The 20,976-nt window shown below is 41.6% G+C and overlaps 1 protein-coding gene and 1 long non-coding RNA gene across 5 annotated transcripts in view; one reads left to right on the top strand and one right to left on the bottom strand.

Moving 5' to 3' along the window:
- Nucleotides 1-2,176: 2,176 nt before the first annotated feature.
- sema3h (sema domain, immunoglobulin domain (Ig), short basic domain, secreted, (semaphorin) 3H) overlaps nucleotides 2,177-20,976 on the bottom strand; it is a 51,979-nt gene continuing 33,179 nt past the window's right edge. For 3 of the 4 annotated variants that reach the window (XM_026153945.2, XM_080294360.1, XM_080294358.1), the window contains 10 exons: nucleotides 10,159-10,228; nucleotides 7,052-7,196; nucleotides 6,728-6,817; nucleotides 6,310-6,439; nucleotides 6,117-6,205; nucleotides 4,943-4,984; nucleotides 4,245-4,402; nucleotides 3,536-3,597; nucleotides 3,195-3,337; nucleotides 2,177-3,080 (listed from right to left, as the gene is read on the bottom strand). In XM_026153945.2, the coding sequence (XP_026009730.2) occupies nucleotides 2,628-3,080; nucleotides 3,195-3,337; nucleotides 3,536-3,597; nucleotides 4,245-4,402; nucleotides 4,943-4,984; nucleotides 6,117-6,205; nucleotides 6,310-6,439; nucleotides 6,728-6,817; nucleotides 7,052-7,196; nucleotides 10,159-10,228 (1,382 nt within the window). In that variant the 3' untranslated portion in view covers nucleotides 2,177-2,627. The remainder of the gene's footprint in view (nucleotides 3,081-3,194; nucleotides 3,338-3,535; nucleotides 3,598-4,244; nucleotides 4,403-4,942; nucleotides 4,985-6,116; nucleotides 6,206-6,309; nucleotides 6,440-6,727; nucleotides 6,818-7,051; nucleotides 7,197-10,158; nucleotides 10,229-20,976) is intronic. The other variant, XM_080294359.1, reaches the window with a different exon arrangement.
- On the top strand, nucleotides 11,433-12,381 carry LOC145422700 (uncharacterized). Its single transcript, XR_013903989.1, has 2 exons — nucleotides 11,433-11,553; nucleotides 11,797-12,381. It is a non-coding gene; the product is annotated as an uncharacterized LOC145422700 (long non-coding RNA).

Raw genomic sequence — 20,976 nt, 5'->3', positions numbered from 1 at the left:
TAAGGGAAAACTTTGAGGCTGTTATTATTGGGCTTAACCATGCATGTAATGCTCGTTCTTCCAGTATAGCATATAAAATTCGATTAAGTTTTAATTTAGTAAGTTTTCCCTCTGTCCTTTAGCTACACCTTTCTCTCTCTATGATTTAACTAGAACTCATGCAATGTGAGCCACACACAACAGCAGTACTGTTGAGCTCAGGCTTGATGTTGGAACTTTTAGTCTGCATCCAGCGTTCTGGGAAACGTCAACAACGAGAAGACAAGCAGAAAAAATATCATATTTTAAATGCACATTTAGTTCCCACTGCCTCAGACTGAAGCAGCACTTCCTTTCGATGCCAATACGAAAGACAAGATTCAAAAAACGAAAATAAAAACATTTCCACTGGTGAATGTGGGAAGGTACATCAACTGGTAACAACTGGACGTCAGACATACGTACAAAGACAGAACAACAAAGACACTCATGTCAAAAAAGTATCACAACTCCTCAAAGAAGTAGTCTCACACCAGATTAAAATAATAAATAGCACAAAGAAGGAAGTTAAATAGAGATGGAAGTAGCTGTGTTCGTTTAACATTTTAAGAACAAATCACAATTTACTGCCTCACAAAGTCACTCAAATCCCACTGGCCAGAGTCCATTTGACGCCAGTCCTGTTTAGCACTTTCTCCAGTTCCAGCTTGGTATAATAAAGGCTTCTTTATGATCCGCTGGGCCTGCTTCATAATTTACAGTCAGATGTCATTACCAGCTGGGGCTGCAGAACCTGCAATAATGTGCTCCACTCTTCTGTGTTAGTCTAATCCACTGAAATTCACCAACAGGTTGGGAAACATGCATTTCTGTACAGAGTTTTCTTCTAGTTCGGTTTACAGTTTGATCCTCTTGTTCATGTTGTAATGAAAATCTTTTAAAATCCACTCTCAACTTCTTAAACAATAACCTAATAGATGTTGAATATATAGAAAGCTTGAAAGCGCCCTACTTCAGACCAGCGGACGACACTCAGTTCTGAATGTCAAAGCGAAGTTTCTGTTGGAGTTGATGTTCAGACGTGTCTGCACCTTTTTCCTAAATTTGTACAACGTCCACACGTGGGACTCCAGATACACTCAACCAACACTTTAAACAGCACGGAGCATTTTTTTTCCTTCTTTTGTTCACTTTGTTTCCACACCTAAACCAAACCGCTCTCTGTGTCGTGGCACAAAACCAATGGTAGCTTATGCCCGTGAGTCTTAACCGAGCCAGCAATGCAGAAGCAAACACTGAGGAGAACATAATGGAAACATCTCCTGTAGCGGGTCTGCACGGCTGCAACACAGAGCACTAATGTCCTGGGAAAGCTGATCTGTAACCTCATCAAAGCCGTCGCCATGCTTTTTCTCTGCCTTTCATCTTCATGGTCGCAGTCAGTCATCTCGTGGTCAGACCCCACCTATCTGAAGAAACCAACAAAGCCCTTACTGTAGGGAAACTGCCTGAAGGATTATATGTTATATATCCATTAAGTGAAGAAAATTAAAACTCATCAGTGCTATTTGCTGCTGCTCAAAATAAAAATAATCAAAGTTTCTGCAGAATTAAACTGTTACCTTGATCACTAACAGCTTGTTTTGGATGTTTTAGCCCTTTTCATTATGTATCACTGCCGTACATACTAAGTTTTAAGATGAACAACTCTTCACTACAGAGAACAGTTTGACAGCTTTCTTTTTTGTGCTGTTTCATTGGGTTCCAATGACATTTGAATGGTATTTGACAGCCTTTCAGCAAATACATATTTGCCCTTCTGTCAACTTCTGTTCTCTTTCCAACAACAAAGAAGCAGTTTGAAAATTTATTCCTGTATGCCAGAGGAAAGAGTGTCCTTGAAATTGAAGCGCAATAATTGTTTTGCAAAGTACTTGGGGAAAAAAGTACTTCTTCAACTTCAAGAACATGACTTTGAAAAAAAATGTCTCTCTTTCCACATCACAAAATAAATGGAAAGCAGTTTTTTGCCTGGAAGGTAGGAAATCAATCTAAAAAACATCTGCTCTGTTTTGAGGGATAGCTGTGATTCCTAATTAATGGGCAAAAACATGCAAAACCACAAGTATGGTCCTTTTCGGGACAGACGGTTTGGATGATTTTTCCAAATGCTTAAAATCGACTTCTGGAACGAGACTTGGATTTTTGTTTTTATTTTTTTTCTCTCTCTCTGTAGAGCGTCCAAATCTAAAGAATCCAATCAAATGTCCTTGTCATGACTCAGAGTCAGTCAAACTTAGGGATTTAGGCATGCCGTTTATCCTTCATTCAACATGCGATGCAACCTAAGCCTTTTCATTCATACAGTCGTTTGTCCCGGTGAAACAGTCCTCGCTGTCCAGATCCTGTACATACTTCAGTCACTCGTGTGTAGCTTAGCTTGTTTGTCTCTATAATGAAAGGACGCCATGTTTGTTTGTAGATAAGTGCATGCGCATGAAGTAGTCTCTGTACATACAGTATGTGTGTGTCTCAGTGTATAAGTTAACTGTGTATGTGTACATGTGTGCATTTGTGTGTGTGTGTGTTTGCGTGTTTGTGTAGTTGTTGAAGTCACTGAAAATCTGCCCCCCCGCTCGTGGATGCGTTCAAGCACTCCTCGGCGCCCTCTGCTGCGGCTTGCTCCTGCTCTTCCTCCCCGCTGCTCTTCCTCCGCCGCCTCCTCCTCCTCCTCTTCCCCCGCCATGCTTGTGCCTCTCTTTCTCCTTGTGTAGCTCCGCCTTTGTGTCACCATGGCGATGGTGGTTGCGTGGAGGGCGGTATCCCAGAGCCTTGCAGTGCTGGCCAAGGTTTCCGGGGTGAATCAGTGCCATCACGTTCTCGTACCACGGCTGGGTTCCGGCGCTCTGATAGGACGAGGCCGACCAGGAAGCCAGGAGGCGATTGGCAGAGGGGCTCCAAACAGCGAGGCGCACGGTGACCGCAGTCCAGTGGTAGCCGTGCTCCTCCACCTGGCAGTGGTAGACCCCGCCGTGAGACAGCTCGGCTCGACGAATCAGGACGCCCCGCTCGATCACCACCAGCTGGTCACCAGTTATCACCTGACGAGAGATTTTTGGAGAGGAAATTTATAATCTGGATAATCTCGAACAAAGTGGCTGTAAAAAGGATTTGGAACATAAATGAAAGCACAAGTGTAAAACGTGTGACTGCACCTGGTTTAGTTCAGCGCTGTTCTCTCCAGCCTGTTTGTACCAGGTCACTGCAGCATGTCTGGATCTAGGCAAACACTCCAGGTAGGTGCTGTTACCCTCTGCCACCATCATCACCCTCTGTTCTGCCTCCACCTGCAGTCCGGCTAAATTAAAGAGAGAAAAGGTGAAACAGGTTAAAGATATGGTGACCTGTCCGAGAAGCCTGCTTCTCGCCAGTCTCAGCTGGAACAGGCTTGAGCCCTCTGAAACCCTACTACACTGGTAGTGCTCCATAATGTGGCCTGAGCATAGTTCAACAGGTAAAGCAAAGACCCTGAATGGAAACAATGGAAGCTGCTCACCTCCCTGTCTGACACACTGAGTCAGTGGATCCTCATCCTCTCCTAAATGACGAGCATTCCTCCTGCAGACAAACAGAAACAACAAGCTTGTGTTAGACAGAACGGACAGCAAAGCGATGATTTTAACAAAGTGAGAGCAGCACTAGGAGAAAGGGCACGCATTTTGGGGTCACACGTATCATGCCTATATGTTGTCAACACAAACAATGCCAGTAAGAAACATAGTTTTAAATAGCTCTATATAGCATTTTTAATTTGACCTTCAGATCAATCTATTGACATGAGTTCACTGTATACTCAGAATTCATTCAAAACTTTTTGAGCTATCGTGTTTAAAGACAGAACGACACACACGCAAAACCATAACTTCCTTGGCAGAATCAATTTGCTCACTGGGGCAAAAGTCAGGATATCATCATAAACAACCTAATCATAGAAATTATGGCCAGTTGTGATACTTAGTAAAGAAACAAAATCTTAATCATGTGGAAAAAATGCCTAAAATCTAATCAGAAAAATCTGAGCTTAGGTGTAACTTGAACCACGTTTCTGACTATCAACAAATGTGGTTTAAATCAAATTTGGGAAGATTGATTCCACATTGATTCTTTTCATAATAAAATAAGTTCAAGCCGTAAGGGGAAACTCAATCTGCTGTAATGTTATCAGTGCTGTCTGGATCTGCATAGAGCTGGTATGTCCTCCCTACCTGCGCACGGTCGGCATATAGGGGCTGCAAGCATGTCCGTCCCAGGTGCAGTAGGGGTCCCTGGCCAGGCAGCACTCAGCGCAGGCCTGACCGTACAGCTCACACTGGTAAAGGGCCAGCTGAGACACACCCTCCTTGGAGCCCACAAACAACCACTGCTAGAGGAGAGGGGGTGGGTGAAAGATTGAAATAGAGATGGAAGAGAAAACAACGATGGAGGGGGGAAAGCAGAGACAATGTGGGAGAGCCAGAAGAGAAAAACAAAGGGGCATCAAGTTCACTCCCCTGCAACACGGACACTTTGACAGTCACCAGGAAAAAAAAGCAGATTCATCTCCACTCTGTGAGTCACAAATCCAACTCAAGCTGTATCAATGTCAGTGGCCACGGAGAGTGTGTGTTTGCATGCGGGGTGGAAAACAGAGAAATGTGAGGATGCTTGCTTTTTATAATCTTCGTGTGTGCGAGCTGGGGTTTCGTTTTCTTTTTTCTCTCTCATGCCAAACTGTTTTAATAATGCAAGGTGCATTTGTGTGTTAGCATCTCTTCATTACTGCTCTGACTGAGGTGAGGTAACCATGGCAACTGGTGATGAAGCCGTCCTTGGAGACGCAAGGTGGAGAGACGAGTGAGAAGTGCGATGTTACCGTGTGTGAGTGCGGCAGTTTGGAACTTTGAAAGCGAGTCTCGTCTGTTACCTTTTTCTTTGAGAGTGCCATGGCTGTCACCGGTGATTTGTGCTGTGAAGGAGACAGGAAAGGGAAACTGAGAAACACACCAGGTTTATACTGAAACAAAGATAGATAGATAGATAGATAGATAGATAGATAGATAGATAGATAGATAGATAGATAGATAGATAGATAGATAGATAGATAGATAGATAGATAGATAGATAGATAGATAGATAGATAGATAGATAGATAGATAGATAGATAGATAGATAGGGTTTTACAAAGCATATACTTTAGAATACAGAGCAGGAAAAACACAGTCAGGTCTGACCACAGATATCTCAGCCACATCATTCAGGTTGAACCCAAAGTTGTTTTCCTTCATTTTGCTGTTTGAACCCAAAGCGGAGTTCATTCTGGACAAAAATGTGGATTTTGTGAACTGTGATCTTCTCTTTTTTGGTAACTATGGCCAGCTGCAGTAATTTGGTCTTGGTGCAGTGACAAGCTTTAACCCTTTAAATCCTGAACTGTGAGATAATTGAAAAAATTGAGCATTTATTGAACCTTCTGATTTAAAAATGTTTTTAATATTAATATACATAAACTAGTTTTCATTTGTATTGTATTTGTTCCATTTGAAAATTTTGTTCAGATCATTGCTTAAAAATCTGTTGTGCAATTTATTTAAGATGTATAAGTCTAAAAAAACTCATGCATCAAATATGATACACTAGACATTAAGGGGTTAAATAAAGGTATTTACTGCATTTCATGTCAATATGCGCAGTACTTTAGTGGTATAGTATGTGCATAACTATCTTTGCATTAACCAGAGCAGAATGGTGTCTTTGCACGCATGCGTTTCCTTACTGTTGAGAGAATGCATGTATTTCCATTCATTTCCATATGGCATGGACAGATATGGAATTAGTCACACTGTGTCTGCATGCATTGTTGTCACGCAGGCTAATTTGAAAAGTCTGTGCTGCATTATGTTGTGACAATAATGTACATTTGGATCTAGTTTTGAGAGGTAATTGAATTTTTTTTAATGGAGGAGGAATGAATGGACGCCGCGAAGAAATCAACTCAATCTGCAAACAATGAGCTTTACTACAAAATAGACCAGCTCTTAACAAATCTGAGTTTTTTAAGGTTTCAGCCTGGTTTTCCTCACAGAAAAAGCTTGCAGTACCTGAAACACCTGCATCTGCTCCAGAGTGATCTCCTGACTCTGGCCGTGCTCCCTGTGCAGATGGATTGCTTTCATAACGAGTCCTGAGTCTAAAGACAAAAAAAATAAAAATAAACAAATCATTCACCATATTTCATTTTGAAAAAACACTTTAAAATGCCAGAAACACAACCTTCAATGTCACATGACCTACCTGTACCGATGAACAGGACGTCGTAGGTGCCATCGACAGCCTCCACTCTGTCCACCAGCAGTTTGGTGAACTTGTAATGAACACCCACCCTGACCAGGAGGGGTCGCTCTCCAAGCGGCAGGACATTTTCCTATAAAAAAGAAAAAGAAAAAGCAAGAATGCATCACATTAAATGTGAAATCTTTGACTAATAAATTTGTTCAGCCAGTCTTGCTATTCATCATTAATACAGCAAAGGTTTCATATTCCCTGTGATGAAGCAGTGCCCTGTTGGCAAGGACTGCTAATTTAATTTCCTATGTTCACTTCAGAATTTAGACAGAAATAGAGAGAAAAAAATGGCTTGACCTGCTGTAAAATGCGGCAATCTAATTAAGCTAAACTGGCTTAATTTAATAAAGTGAAATATCAGCCAAACCTGCAGCAGCGGATGAGTTCTGCTGAAGAAAATGACGTCGTCGGGATACTCTCTGGTCGAGCTATAGCTTCCATATGTACTGCTCGGACACTGACAAAGAAAGAGAGAGACAGAGACTGAGATCATAATGTTTCCAGTCTTTTGTTTTGAGCATTCTTATATGGAAATTAAGCACAATTTTGCAGAATTAAATGACCCTCCATCAAAGACAGCATATTATTGCAATGTATTACCTTGGTAAATCACGCATTTGCTTTTAGAGAAATACAAAAAGTCACCTGGAGAGATAGCGGTGGTATCTACCAGTTTTGAGTATGAACTTACTGTTCCTGGCCGTGGATAGGGCACCTTGCCTGTAAATTCTGCCCATTTATACTGAGGCCCTTCCTTATGCAGGAAGTTCCCTTTAAAGGCTCGAACCACATCCTCCATTCGGTAAACACACACCGCTGAACCGTTCAGGATATCACTAAGGAGAAGACAAAAGGAGAGCAGATTCAGACATCAGATATGTCTGAAGCAGAGCATACCTTTGATTACTTTACTTGATATACTGCAAAGGTCTTTAAGCAGTAAATGGAGTACTGTATTAGGAGCTGTGACTCATTGTGGCTTTCCAGCTTGAACGCATCAATTAAATGAATGCGCTCCAACCCAAAATCCAGCCTGGGTGAATATGCTGCTTTCAGCACATCGGTCCCCACTATAACACATCCCATCCACTGCAGTTAAGATCACACATTTCTGGAGGATTTGTGGCAAAGCACGCACGAGCTAGAGATTCCAGCAAAGCAGAAACAGAACAGATAGAAAGGCCACGTTATGATGAATCAGGGGGCTCTTAGAGAGGAAGCTTTTTTCTCTCCTCAGTGGTCAGAGGTCTCAGTCTGGTATTCAGATGCCAAATCATACAGAGTACAAAAGTGAACCGTGACGTTGTAAAAAAGCATTCATGTCAGCCTCTAAATTGTGTTTTTACAAGTTGGGGATGTCACCTTTACACTTGTAAATTCTCCTCTTTCCTATTCTGTTTTGTTTATAAGTGGCCTCCTCTGGAAGCTCACCTGCACAAGCATTCCTCCACCTGAGCAGACCTCAGTCCCCTGTTGCTTTTTGCGGTTGTGCTTTAATAATTATTAGTTGTGTTGCAGGTTATTGGCAGTGCTGTTAGTTTCATGGAGTGGTTCAACTTTACCAAAGGTGTGCTACCAGGAGTTGAGCTTAGCGTCTAGTTTTACTTTGGGTCCCGGCCACTTTGCATTGCGAGAATAAATGTGACAACAAGGCTACCGGTGGGCAAAATCAATTAATCAGCTGTCTGATACATTATGAATCACAAACAATTAAAAATAAAAGCAGAGAGCAAAATAAAAGCAAAGAACTGTTAACACGCTTGCCTTCATCACAGGCATAAAAACCGGCACGTGTGCAATCGTTACTGTACCAGAGAGACAAGTCTCCTTTCAGAAGGAATGACCTTTTTGCTCTTTTCCAGTTCTGTGGTTGCGACCGCACCCTTGGTGATGCTTTGGATTTCTGTTCCCTGCTAAGATTCCACACACTTTCCAAAACCCCCAAAAACAGACCAACTCCCTGCTCTGCAATGCCAGATGCCGTCATACTTTTGCTGCTACTGTGGAGCTCTGGCGTCCAGCTCAGAAACTGTGTTATTCTCTGGATATGCAACATGGTCAGTGGAGTAGAGAAAATGAGAAAACGCAGCCTTTTTCTTTTACTTTAATTAGGCTGCTTGCTGGATCATTTTTTACTCGTTTTTCAGACAGAACCTGCTTTTTTCATGTCTGTGTTTTTTCAGCAGACATCTGCGTGAGCTTTTATGAAAGCCTGTCTATTCGGACAACTGCCTTTTTAAAACTAACAGCCTTTGATGGTCTGAAAGAATATTTTTGATTCTTCTCTATTATGTCTGACATGTATGCAATTTGTACATTTCCTAGGCTTTAACGTAGACTTCAACAGAAAGCATATCTCCTGTGGGCTGCTTCATAGTAGCCTTTTTATAAAGGGTATTTATTATTCCTTTTTTCAGTCATGTAAGTTAAACATGGTCAAAAGTTTCAAATAATTAAGGCCAGCATATGTACAAGTGATCCTGCAAGCCTTACTTCTGGCTCTTTGTGACCTCATCGGGAACATATAAATTGGGAGCCAATCAGAAGAAAATTGGTTGAAAGGCCCTAAAGCATTTGTCCTCAAAAGCATTTTTTAAACTGTGAGTTATGCAAAGCTGCTTTAGAGTCTTATTGAAAATCATCAACTCCTTATTAAAGTCACAATTCATTTTTTTGCAATTTTGTCCTCATGCACTTCTTCCAGGATCTCAAAATTGCCTTTTTGTCTATTTGTGTGTGAAAAAATACAGTAGAAGTCAAGTTGTAACCTTTCTGTAACACAAACACACACACACAGTTGGACACAGATGAAGAAACTGTGCACTGATGATGACAACTGTGAAGGCTCATATACGCTCCATGTTGTTCACATGAATGGATGTATTTCATTCATGAGTCACTGTGACATGAGACCCGGCGGGTGGTGTGTATCTCACAGCGTGTGACATCAACATCTGACACGTGGATGTGAAACATCGAGCACTCATATCCTGTCACAGACGCTCTCTTGTCATCGTGTGTCATCACAGTACAGGACGGTGCAGATGATCATTTATTCAGTATTTGAAGAAAAAAAACTTTATACTTTTATTTTCTTCATATTTTAAAACGATTACCACTAAAAAAAAAAAGCTTCTTATATCACATGTTTTAACTTGTTAAAAATGACATGTTGAGGAGTTACTGTGTGGGTCAACAGGTATTTATCGTTAAAGATCTGATGCTTCTGTCATCTGTTTTTAATTCAGTGTCTGGTTAGTGGTTTGAAATTCTCACTAAAACCTCATCAGCCTCCACTGTCATCGGCAGTTCAATTTACAGCTGGCTTTAAACTGCTTTTAAACCTTTTATTTAAACAATTACAGCAATTCCTGCCTCTGGGGCCCCAAGAAACCCAATGCTCCATAATAAAACTGTCACCAAAAAGTATAACTATGCATACCACGGATCCTATTTCAAAATAAACTATTGACAAATCATCTAATCCTTTTCAAGAAATCGTATTTATCCTGTACACGTTGAGTACACAGTTACTCTTCTCCTCTCTTCCACTCTTTTGCACTCCATTTCTATTCTTTTTTTTTTCTTTTTTTTTTGCATGGCTTGATCAATACAGAACTAAATGCTAAGGACTAAAGTCCTTCTAAAACTAGTCCGCCCAGTGTAAAAGTGAAGGGACTCCCTCCCATCTACCACCATATACTGACATTTTCCACACATAAACAAGGGTATGCAGTTTACACACCACCCATTCAAGTTACTCAATTCCCATGATTTCTGCTTTACAGAGGCACATACCTTGAAGTGGTAAACAGGCCGTAGATGAGAGGATTCTTCTTGTCTTTCCCCTGGAGGATGAAGATGTCCTCTGAATGGAGAACATCCAGACATAATGATGAAAGGAAGGGAGGGATAAGGAGAAAGACGGGGAAGGGAAATGGAAGGAGACAAAGACATAAAAATGTTAGTCAGAAAAGATCAGAATGATGTCTGAATTACGGAGAAGTTTTGGAGAGTTGCACAGGACTGCATAAACTCTACATGTCTGTATTCATGTGAGCAATGCTCATGAGTCTGTGTAACAGTCTATTTTCTTTATTTGTGTGAGTGTGTGTTCAGTTTTAGGTACTTTGTATTCATTATGTGTATGCCCGTGTGCGTATCTGAGTGTGTGCATCTATCAGTCTGACTGTGTGACTAATAGCGTCGGGCATGCTGGCAGCATGGCTGACTGGCTGCTTGTAATGAATCTGTAGCCATTAATAACCAGCCGCAGTGGGAGAGCCGAGCGCTCCGTCCGCCACAGGAACACAGCACCTGCTGTCACACACACTAACACCACACCTCGGTCTCCACTCGTCATTTCAAACACAGCGGATCACACACACACACACATTTGATATGTTTTTCTCACTTTGGCGTCGCTCTGATAGTGATCCGCTCATGCAGCGCAATCAGGTGTAGTGCGGATTTGTTTTTTTAGCTCTTTCCATCTGTCTGCCTTCGACACCTGATAGCTCAGCGGCCATAACACCGCATTTGAATACAGCAGGTAAAACTGTGGGATCTTTTTTTTTTAATGAACTTGTAGATTTAAGTTCAAATGCTAAAAGTATCCTCAGAAGTGTTAAGGAAAAAAGGAAAAGAAAAAGTGGGGCAGCTTGTGGCCCCATCTACTAATGGGAAGGTCAGCGGTTTGATCCCTAGGCTCCTCCGCTGTCCTCGTGTCAAAGTGGCCTCGGGCAAGACTGAACTGCAAATTGCCTCTGATGTTTTCATCGGAGTGTGAGTGAGTGTGTGATAGTTAGAAAGTGATTAACTGTTTTGTTTTTATCTTGTGTTCCCATCAGATTCAATGTAAGTCCGTGAAAAAGGTTACAAATACTTTGGAGGTCCAAAAAGATACTGTGTGTATGATAAAGAAATAAAGCGACTCTGTGACTACAGCTCAGGAGTGTAAGTGTAACGGGTGTATTAAAAAATAATTTATATTTCACCAAAGATCCATCCTGCAGTGTTATCTCGCTTTGTCAGTATTGGTTATGTATATGTGTTTATTTATATATGTTTATTTTCTGTATTTATATTTTGGGAGCTTTTATTTTGTTTGTGTGACCTTTGACTTCCCACGAAGTCACTTCCTGTAGCTGCGCGCTATTTTCCTCAGTCGCCTAGAGGCCCCGCTGAGGAGAGGTGAGCGTACGCTAGTGTTCTCAGTTACAGAGCAAATAAACACAGTTAAAGTAATTCAAACACTGCTCGTTCCCTTTGTGCATTTTGTCTCATAGTTCTGTTTGATGTTTTAGTGTGAATTATTGTTTCTCTGTCGAGTACAGCACTTTATTGTAACATGCTAGTTAGCATGTCTCAGATGAGAGCATAGGAGCATGCACGTGGCTTCTCATGTGGTCCGCTATCCTTCTCTCTCCCTTGAAGGTGTTCATGCAGAAGTCCAGTAAAGTGAAGTTGCTGTACTGTTTTGTTTTTATTTTAAACAGTTCTGGGAGAATAAATCCACCCGGCTGGCAAAGTGAGAGCTGACTCCTCTGGTCATTCACACAACACAACGCAGAGAACTAACGGCAATAAGAGTTTAAGGCCAGACCGGGTACATAAGGCTGGCAGATTCCCAGCTCCTCCAGCCTGAGTATGGAAGTTTTCTTTGGAAATATGCTGAACCGTAAAAAACTGCCGTATCATCACTTTGTGTGTGACAGTAAAGGTGCTGAATGTATAGCATAAAAAGCAAATGGGTCAATACATCTTGAGTTGTGAAGCACTTTACCACAACGCTCACAACTCTGATTCATGGGGGAGTAAAATAGGAACAAACTGATGTGACATGAACTCACAATCAAATAAAACAGACTGGTAATAAAAGGCCCACAACTGTGAACACATATAGACTGACAATGGAAACATTGTGTCTCGTATGAAGCACCAGTGGTTCAATACTGACAAATTGTGATAAAACATTAAAAAAAAAACACACATTAAAAAAATGTATTAATGTTCCTGAAAGTTGTGCACAGTTTGACTTTTTTGCCTCCCATATTTCCACTTTTGTTCATCGCTGTGTTATTCAGTTGCCTACACTTGCAGCTCACACTAGACCTTGGCTTTCACAGTTTATTTAAATCAGAATAAATCAAAGGTTTTCTGTTCTGCACTTTTGTCTCAGATAAGAGCAGGGAATGTTTTATCATCCCATCAAAATGGAGGAGAATGGAGCCCTTTGTTTTCCGTGCAACACGCTGTGATAATCTATAAATACATGACTCCTAGGGCTCCTTTCTTTTTGCTTCCTACTTTTGTGGCAAATAGCTTTAAAAGTTCCCGAAACTCTAAAAAACAGGTTCGACCCAAGGAGTACTCAATGAGTGCCCCGTATGTCTCTACTTTTATTCTTCTCCTCTCCCATGCAGAGGCAGATATGTTGTTGTGGTGCTGGAGACGACGAAGCGTATCAATGTTCCCACATTCCTGCCGTTCCTGCTGCTTCAGGTGGCCTCCGTGGAACTACGGCCCTGCAGGAAGGCTAATCTCATCTCGACACAGCTACACACACTTGCAGCTGCCACACACAGTGGCAGATTTGGGAGCACGCAAAGAGAAATAAAGGCATGTATAGCCACATTCATGCACCCACACATACCAAATTGTTAAACTGCAGGGAGCAAGGAACATTGACTCAAACTTGCATGGTACCGATAGACACACAAACACCCACACAGGCCCCTCAAAGATAGGGAACAGAAGAGCATGGGTAGTCTGCTGCCTCCAGCGTACCAATTGCTCACTCCCTCTTCCCTTTAATATATCACTTCTTTGTTATTGCATTTTATTTACTGCTTCTTTGAGCTCTTCCTGCCTTTAAATCACAATGTAGATGCCCCCATTTGTGTTATCACTCCTTTTACCTCTCTTGCTGTTTCCTATCACTCCCTAATTCTACTCATATCATCCCTCCATCTTTCTAAACAGCCTCTTCTCTACTTTCCCATCATTTGTTCGAGCTTATCTTCTGCTCTCACATCTTCCAAAGAATGCTTTTCATTAATCAAAACCTTTATCATCTGTTGGTTTACTTTGCATCTCTATGTCTACCTGTTTTTTTTATGGCCTTCATGCATTATTACTCTGGATGATGTATATCCTGAGTACACTTTCATCTGAAGCTCCTCGAAGTTTTGTTCAAAGAAGAGATGAGTCAGACTAAAAAAGAAGGGCATTGTAAGATGCACATCTACACCCACAGAGCTCAATTTTATAGTCACACAGCCACCCTGGTGGAACCCTTCTGAGTACAGATGAAAGCCCCTTTAAAACCTAGTGGAAAAGTTTACCAGGTGATGGGATTGCAGTCAAACAGAGCAAAGAACAGATGAAACTCATCTGGAAGTGCAGCCAAGCTGGCATTGGACTTGTAGTTAGATACACCACATTTGGACAGAACAATACTTGGCCTTGTTAAAGACTAATGCACTACTGCAGGAAAAATACTTTTAATGTTGTAATCTAATGTAATTACATTAGGCTTCAGTCACACAGGTCTATTGGTCAAAAGAGGTAGCCGGTGCTCCACTCAAAACCTCTGTGTGACTGGCCTGGTTGCTAGCAGATTGCCCACAGTTCAGTCGCCTATAGTTTGTACCCTGACTTGTCTGTCAGTAGTTAGCAAGTATTTTTCTAACCACTAATAAACGACACCAAACAACTATCCCGCAGCAACTTGCCAACTGGTGCGGGAATATACATTTTTCCCTAGCAACCGTAGTTACTAGGGAGTCAACCCTGTGCACTGGGGATTTAGCAATCGATTTCTCCAGCAACCACTCGCAACATTTTTCTGTAGCGACCGGTGGTTGCCAGACGATGCCCAAACTGAGCGTAAAAAGTGTAAAAAGTGAAGTATTTCAGAGTCAGTTTCAAGCCAAATAAGAATTTTTTTCCAAGCCAAGACCAGTAACTGTATAAAAGACTTACTAACATCAGCATGCTAACATGGGGTCAAGTGAGATTAGGTAGATTTGACATGCTAACATCCACTTGTTAGCACAATACCTAAACTAGTTTTGCAGGTATTGAGTGAAAAAGTGCTGGAAAAAGAAACATGACTGTTGATTGCATGACAAGAAGTTAGAGATTCATCTGAGTTGTTCAGAGGGAAGGTACGAATGGCTGCACCAGATTTCAAGGCAATAGACTGATTTCACAGAAGCCATTTTGAAATACAATATGTAAACAAATTCGGTTCACCTAAACAGGCAAGAAACTTTATTAACGTCATTAGTAACACATGTGTATACATGCTGTTTCAGGACAAACTGACTGCCGTGAAATATGCTTATTTAGGATTTGTTACTGCTCTGTATAATTAAAACCTGACATATTTCAGTGTGGATCAAAAATGATCAAAACAGCAGGTCTGGCTAGCATCCACAGAGCTGCATCTCCAAACAATGCACCAACTATTATGAATGTAAGAAAGAACAAAGGTTTCCAATTGAGGAAAAAAATCCCAATTTACTTTGTGGTATTTTAAGACAGGTAAAAATGAGGCCACACAGCACGTAAAAGTAAATACATGCATTTTTTTGTTCTGAGTAAACTTAATACAAACTCTGGTAAAACCCTGCAGGGGAAAAACTTGCCTTCTGCTCGAAAGTTAGTCTCCCTTTCTTCTTTGCACCTCAGTGTACATGCAGCTCCACATAAAAATGCAGTTCAAATTTAGAAGACGCAGCCAGCGCAACATTTTTCTTTCTTAGACACTTTGAACAAGACGTCTTAGTTATTTACGGCTCAGCTTGGCAAAACTTCACTCTTATCGCTCCGTGACGAGTTTAAACCTCGACTGATTCAGTGCTGTTCCACCTACATCCCTCGCATGTTTGATTTAGTAAACTGGAGTGGCTTCTAATGTCATTAATCTTTAATAGAGGAGGGATAACGCAACACTCAGACATGCATTAATCACAAATATAGTGCAGAAAATATGAGGTCACTCTGCTTCTATCTGCAAGACGGGCTGACCAGGTGAGAGTGTTTGACCGCTGAAGCAAGAAAGAGTGTTTATTTGGTTTCTTGCTCATGCTACAGTTAAAGACGACAGATTCATGGCTTCTTATCTTTTTTTAAGCACAGCTTCTTTACTCTTTCAGCCTCGACCACTATCTTACACTCCAAGATGTTTTCTTTTTGTCTCCTCCTGAATCATCTTCTCTCCTTTTTCTTTCCATCTCTTTATCTTTTTATTAGTTTTCTCATCCCGTGCTCCTTTCTGCTCAAATCCACCTGGACTTCCCGGAAGCCCTCTGGGTGTATCTCGTTCTCTTTGTTTCTCACTTTCGCTGTCCCTCCCAGTCTCCATCCCTCCCTCCCGCTATCTCTTCTTCCCTCTGTCCCCCCCGTCCATCTGTCTGTCTGGCCTATTTTCTCTGGAGGATTGTTCTTGTGTCTTCTTCTCTAAACAAAACGAGGTTGTTTTCCCCCTGAGGGAAGACAGTCTTGTCTAGCCCGCAGACCTGCAGACCCAGCCCCTGTCTTCTTCCTCCTCCTCCTACCCCTCATCCTAATTGTCTGGCCAGTGCGCCCTCAGGCAAACTCCCATATTCTCCTCATTTCTCCACTGTTTCTTCTTTCCCTCCCTTTTCATCCAGCCACCCCGAATACCAACACCTAGATCGTGCCTCCTTTATGCTCGTCACCTTTCTGCCAACTCCTCTTGTCTCGTCCCTCCATCTTACAGTAATTTGCCAATAATAGCCCTGCCTCCATCTTATCCGATCCTTAACCCTCTCGGCTATTGACCCTATTCCTTCTGACACTCCATATTTCTCACTGTGATACATGTTTTACCCTCTAGCAACAGCTGTTAACTCAGTTTTGCCATCCATGGCCAGACTAAGATGCCAGCTCTCCATCGGTGGTAACAAAGGACGTTTGATACCACTCTCTGTGTCATACAATGTTTTTGTTCTTTTTTTTCGCTTCAGGATGGAATTGCACACCAACAAATATACATTTGAAATCCAGTAAATTACACTGAGTTTACTACAAGACAAATATAGTGCAAATCTCTAATCTCTTTCATCTCCACCTTCAGTCTGCTTCAGCCTTCCCCATTAACCCCATTTCCCTGCTTCCGTCTCTCTCTGTCTCACTTCAGTCAACCTTCACACCCTTTTAGATTCACTTCACCTCACTCATCCAATCCTGGTCCTTAGAGGGAAAATATATTTGTGCATGGCCTGCAGCAATTCTAACTCTCTCTGACCATTATCCTTTCCCTCAGTCCTTTACATCAACTTTATTTTTCCTTTCTTCCTGACAACTTGATAGCGATGGCTGTTACACTAACCCAGGGACTTTACACTCAACACATGCTTTAATAAACTATTCTGTCATTCTTAATATAGTAAAAATGTGAAGAGGGATCAGAGAAGTGATGGCAACAATAAAAAGCTGAATGTGCGAGGGTAAATTTCTGCCTATGCTTCTTCAATTTCCACTTTAGAAGTCTTAACCTTTTGAAATGCTAAAATTGTAACTATTCCTTTCATTTCTCCACATTTTTGTTTGGCCGTAAGAAGAAAATAAAACGTTTTTCTTTCTGCGATTACCACTCCTTTCTTCATCCCCTCTCTTTTTTCTTCATATGCCCTGCCCAGAAGCCAAATTTATTTCCAATGTTCTCTTAAATCAGATATTCCCCTCTCCTGCTCCCTCCCCCTCCTTCACCTTCTCTTGCACAGTGTTGCAGTAATAACCCGTTGATGACAGCTTCCACATCCCTCCTCATCTCCCTCAGCCCATCTTTCTTTGTCCTTCTCATGTCTGGTCAACACCACGTGCTACAACCTCTGCCCTCATCCTGCCCGTCCTACTAGATCCCCCTCCTCCTACCCTTCTTTTGGCCATCAGCCCAGCTCCTCACTTTCACTCACTTTCTATCCATCTCCTCTTTTTTTTCTCCCTCTGATAAACTGGGCTTCCTTTCAAGTGTTTGCAGTTAAGCTATGATGGATTAGTAAGGTTCAACGGGGGAGTCAAATCTGCCTCAGCATCACAAAACATGTTTTCCTAACCAGTTTGAACAAATGGCGTTTGTCGACGAGGCAATTAAGCATTAAATAGTGGAAACACATTTGTCAGATTAACCTGAAAGGATTGGGAAGGCTTGGCAATATGTGCAACTGCTTAACCGTCACTTCATATACGGAGGGAGACAAATCTTTCCCTCTAGTTTATCTTCTGACCTTTTTCTCCATCTGATGAGGTCAAACAGACCCGGAGAAGATACGGCTGACCCAAAGAAAGGTTAAGGTCATTTCAAAAACGTCCAATATATAAAACATCAATCTCCCAGAAATGTCATACTTGCTGTTTCTGGGTTGTGGCTCTCATACATCACTGATGTTTTTTGGATCGCTTACAACAGCTGACTGTTCAGAAGGTCATCGTCGTCATCATCTCAAACTCATTTTAAATTATATGTGGATTTAAAAAATAATGAAATCTACATTTGAGCTTGAACAAGAGGCTTACTTGGCTGATGTGTTTCTCTGTCTCTCGTCACTGTCATGCTTTTATACCATCCACAAACTCTCCCAGTGACACTCTTCCTCCCCTGCACTTTTCCTGTCTGTGGGAAGCGTACGGGTGCTGCCTTATGTCTGAAGCACTGACTCTTACGCACGCAGACAAAAATAGACGAGGAAAATGGCTGAGAAAATCGAAGTAGCTCCAGTGTCAGGACACAGAATCCGGCCACAGAGGGTTGCCTGTCTCCAGCTCTAAAACCTCATAGCATGACTCTCCTCCACAACAACAACAACAACCACAACAGCGGGGAAAACAGCACTGCACGGTCCTTTCCTGTGAGGGACTCGGCTTCCACTCGACTGTTTGATTCTTTGAATAATTATGGTTAAGTGAGGTCTGATTTTTGTTTTTCTCACACTAGCGTGGTTGACAACAAGAGCTCAGCATTAACACTTACACAAGTGAACAAAAGGCCCTAAAGCTCCAGACACAAAACAACTGAACAATAAATCCAAAGCAGTCCGGTGCTGTGAGTCAGTCCTCGTGGCAATTACAGCCCAAATGCTTTGTCCAAAACAAAGCCAACTCTGAGGGTGTTCAAAACCCTCATAGAACATCTGAGTCAATCCCGACAAAACTATGCTAAAGGAACAAGAGGTGAATCAGCAATTTGCAACAAGTGCTTTGACAAGCTTGTAGAGCAACACGTGCAGCTTTGATCTGATTCCCCTGCCTGTTGAGTGACATGACATGTGTTACAGAACTGCTATGAACACAAAAGGAAATTGATTTTCTATAGCTGGGCTAAGTTTAGATCCAAAAATGTAGTATCAGGAAAAGTTCAGAGCTCAGGTTCAAATAAATCCTTCTCAGTAAAGGTGTGGAGAACTTCATCATGGTGTTTAGAATAAAGGCGCCAAGGTTAGAGAATGATTGTGGTCAGAAATGCAAACATTTGCTTTACATTGGAAATGGTAAATGAAGAGTGGCCGCCAATCCATCCACCCCAACCTCCTCCCTGTGCTGATTTTGACACTCTGTAACAGACATGGGGCATAAAGTAAATTAAGAACTACACTCTGCATAACTCAGTGGAAATATGGTACAGGTTACAATGAATAATATGAAAAATTCTATCTATACTATATATACATATATATCAAGATGTATATAAGTCTATCTCCGGCCATTTGTCTAATCTGTTTCAACACTGCACAGGTCAGCGATGAAACAGACTGGACTGGAATTATCTTGTGAGCTAGACTGAGATCATTTGCTAGTGAAAATATTACAGCTACTAGAGGTTTAGCTTTGTCATGCTACAGTATCATTTTTCGGGTCTCTCTTTTTTAATGGAATATCTGGAATTGTGCGAACACTTATTATTTATCTATTCATTGCCTTTACAGTGTTAAGTACTCATAGTGTTACTTAAGATGGTACTTTTATGGATTGTTTATACACTACTCTGTGTTTAATCATTGGTTATTATTAAGCTCTGGCTCTCTTCCACAGTGTGTTTTTGTCCCGGCTCCGTGCCCTCTGAGCTGCAGAAGGTTTCCTCCTAATAAAAGAGTTTTTCCTTCCCACTTTCTCAACATCTTTACCTTACAATATAAAGCACCTTGAGACAGTCGTCTCAAGGCGCCACATAAATACATTTGGATTGAACTTAATGGGTGTTTGACTGTTGTTAATATATTTCTTTTGTGCCTTACAGAATTAGCAAAAATGAAAAAAATGTTCAACAAAAAAAATGTATGCAAATAAAAGCACCCACACGCAGCCTGGTGTCACCCTCTGCTCTGGAGGGACCAGCAGAGCGTCGCGAGTTTATGGGATTTGTAGTGTTTCTATGTGGCAGAGCATGGCATAAACACAACATTGGCAGCATTCTTAACACGATGGGTTAATCTCCTGTATATGCAGGTCGTGGTTTTGTATGTGTGTGTGCTGCTGAAGTGTTTTCACAAACAAATTTGTATGCAGCCTTATCAGATGTTTAAAACATGGCCAGAGGCATGCTGGGTAGAGATGTTTATGCTCTTGACAAGTCTGAACTCTTTTGTATACACAGACAGGCTAAGGCTTGAGTGTCTTTGTGTGTGTGTGGTAACAGCTGAAAAACTGTGTGTGTGCTTTCAGGTGTTTGTTATTGTTGAGCGTGTGTTTGTGTAATGGTTGGACTATGTGAAGGAGTGTAAAATTTACTGTATATGTTAATGTACTGTATACATTCACGCAAATGGTAACTCTCTGAGTGAGTTACTTAGTTTACTCTAAGTGTGCTCTGTTTACACAAAGAGCGGAGACGAGTAACCTAAGCAGAGACAAGTCCCAACCTCACGCTGTCCCACTGTTACCATATGTCAAACTGCGTGTTTCAGATTTACACCTTTTTTCTTTTCCTAACAAATACCTAATCCCCTAAGGGCCGAGCAGGAAACACAGTGGCTTCATAAGAAAGAGAGTCTCAGATGATCTGCTCGAAAACAGGGTGGTGCAGTGAAAGCACGCCGGGCTCGTAACTCATGGATCAAAACATTTCTTTGTTAACTGTTTGTCTTGGCAGTTGATTAGAGATTTCAAACACTCGAGGAACTCCATTAGCAATTTAGTGTTCTTTGGGTAAACTCTCCCTTCCAAGAACACCCATGAATTTCAAACTCCAAGCCTCTAATTTTTAATGCAGACTTTTCACAAAAACCTTGCAGTCTCAAGAGTATTAGGTTTGTGGGCTGAAGTCAGGGCCAAGGAGGAGCCAGTTTTCTGCAGAGGAGTGTTTCACACTCGATACAAGCCCACTTCTTTTATGATGGTGGAAATTAGATAAAGGAAGCAAGTTCTAGCTCTCATTCGGTTTCCTCAGGAATCCAAACATCTGTCCGTGGCTCAAGGATCTTCATCTGGACTGTTATTGCAGACACACCCGTGTTAGATGACATTTAATGAAGACCCAAAGCCATGGCCTCTGTAATTCATTGGCAGCAGAAATTCAAAAATATTATTTATTCAACAATTAATTTCACTTTGTTTATGCAGCACACTGCGAGGTTTATGTGTGCTAAA

The sequence above is a fragment of the Astatotilapia calliptera genome, chromosome 20, assembly GCF_964374335.1.
Source record: "Astatotilapia calliptera chromosome 20, fAstCal68.1, whole genome shotgun sequence".
In the NCBI taxonomy this organism is placed as follows: domain Eukaryota; kingdom Metazoa; phylum Chordata; class Actinopteri; order Cichliformes; family Cichlidae; genus Astatotilapia; species Astatotilapia calliptera.
The sequence above is the reverse complement of the archived record's forward strand: the minus strand, read 5'-3'. Positions and strand labels throughout refer to the sequence as shown.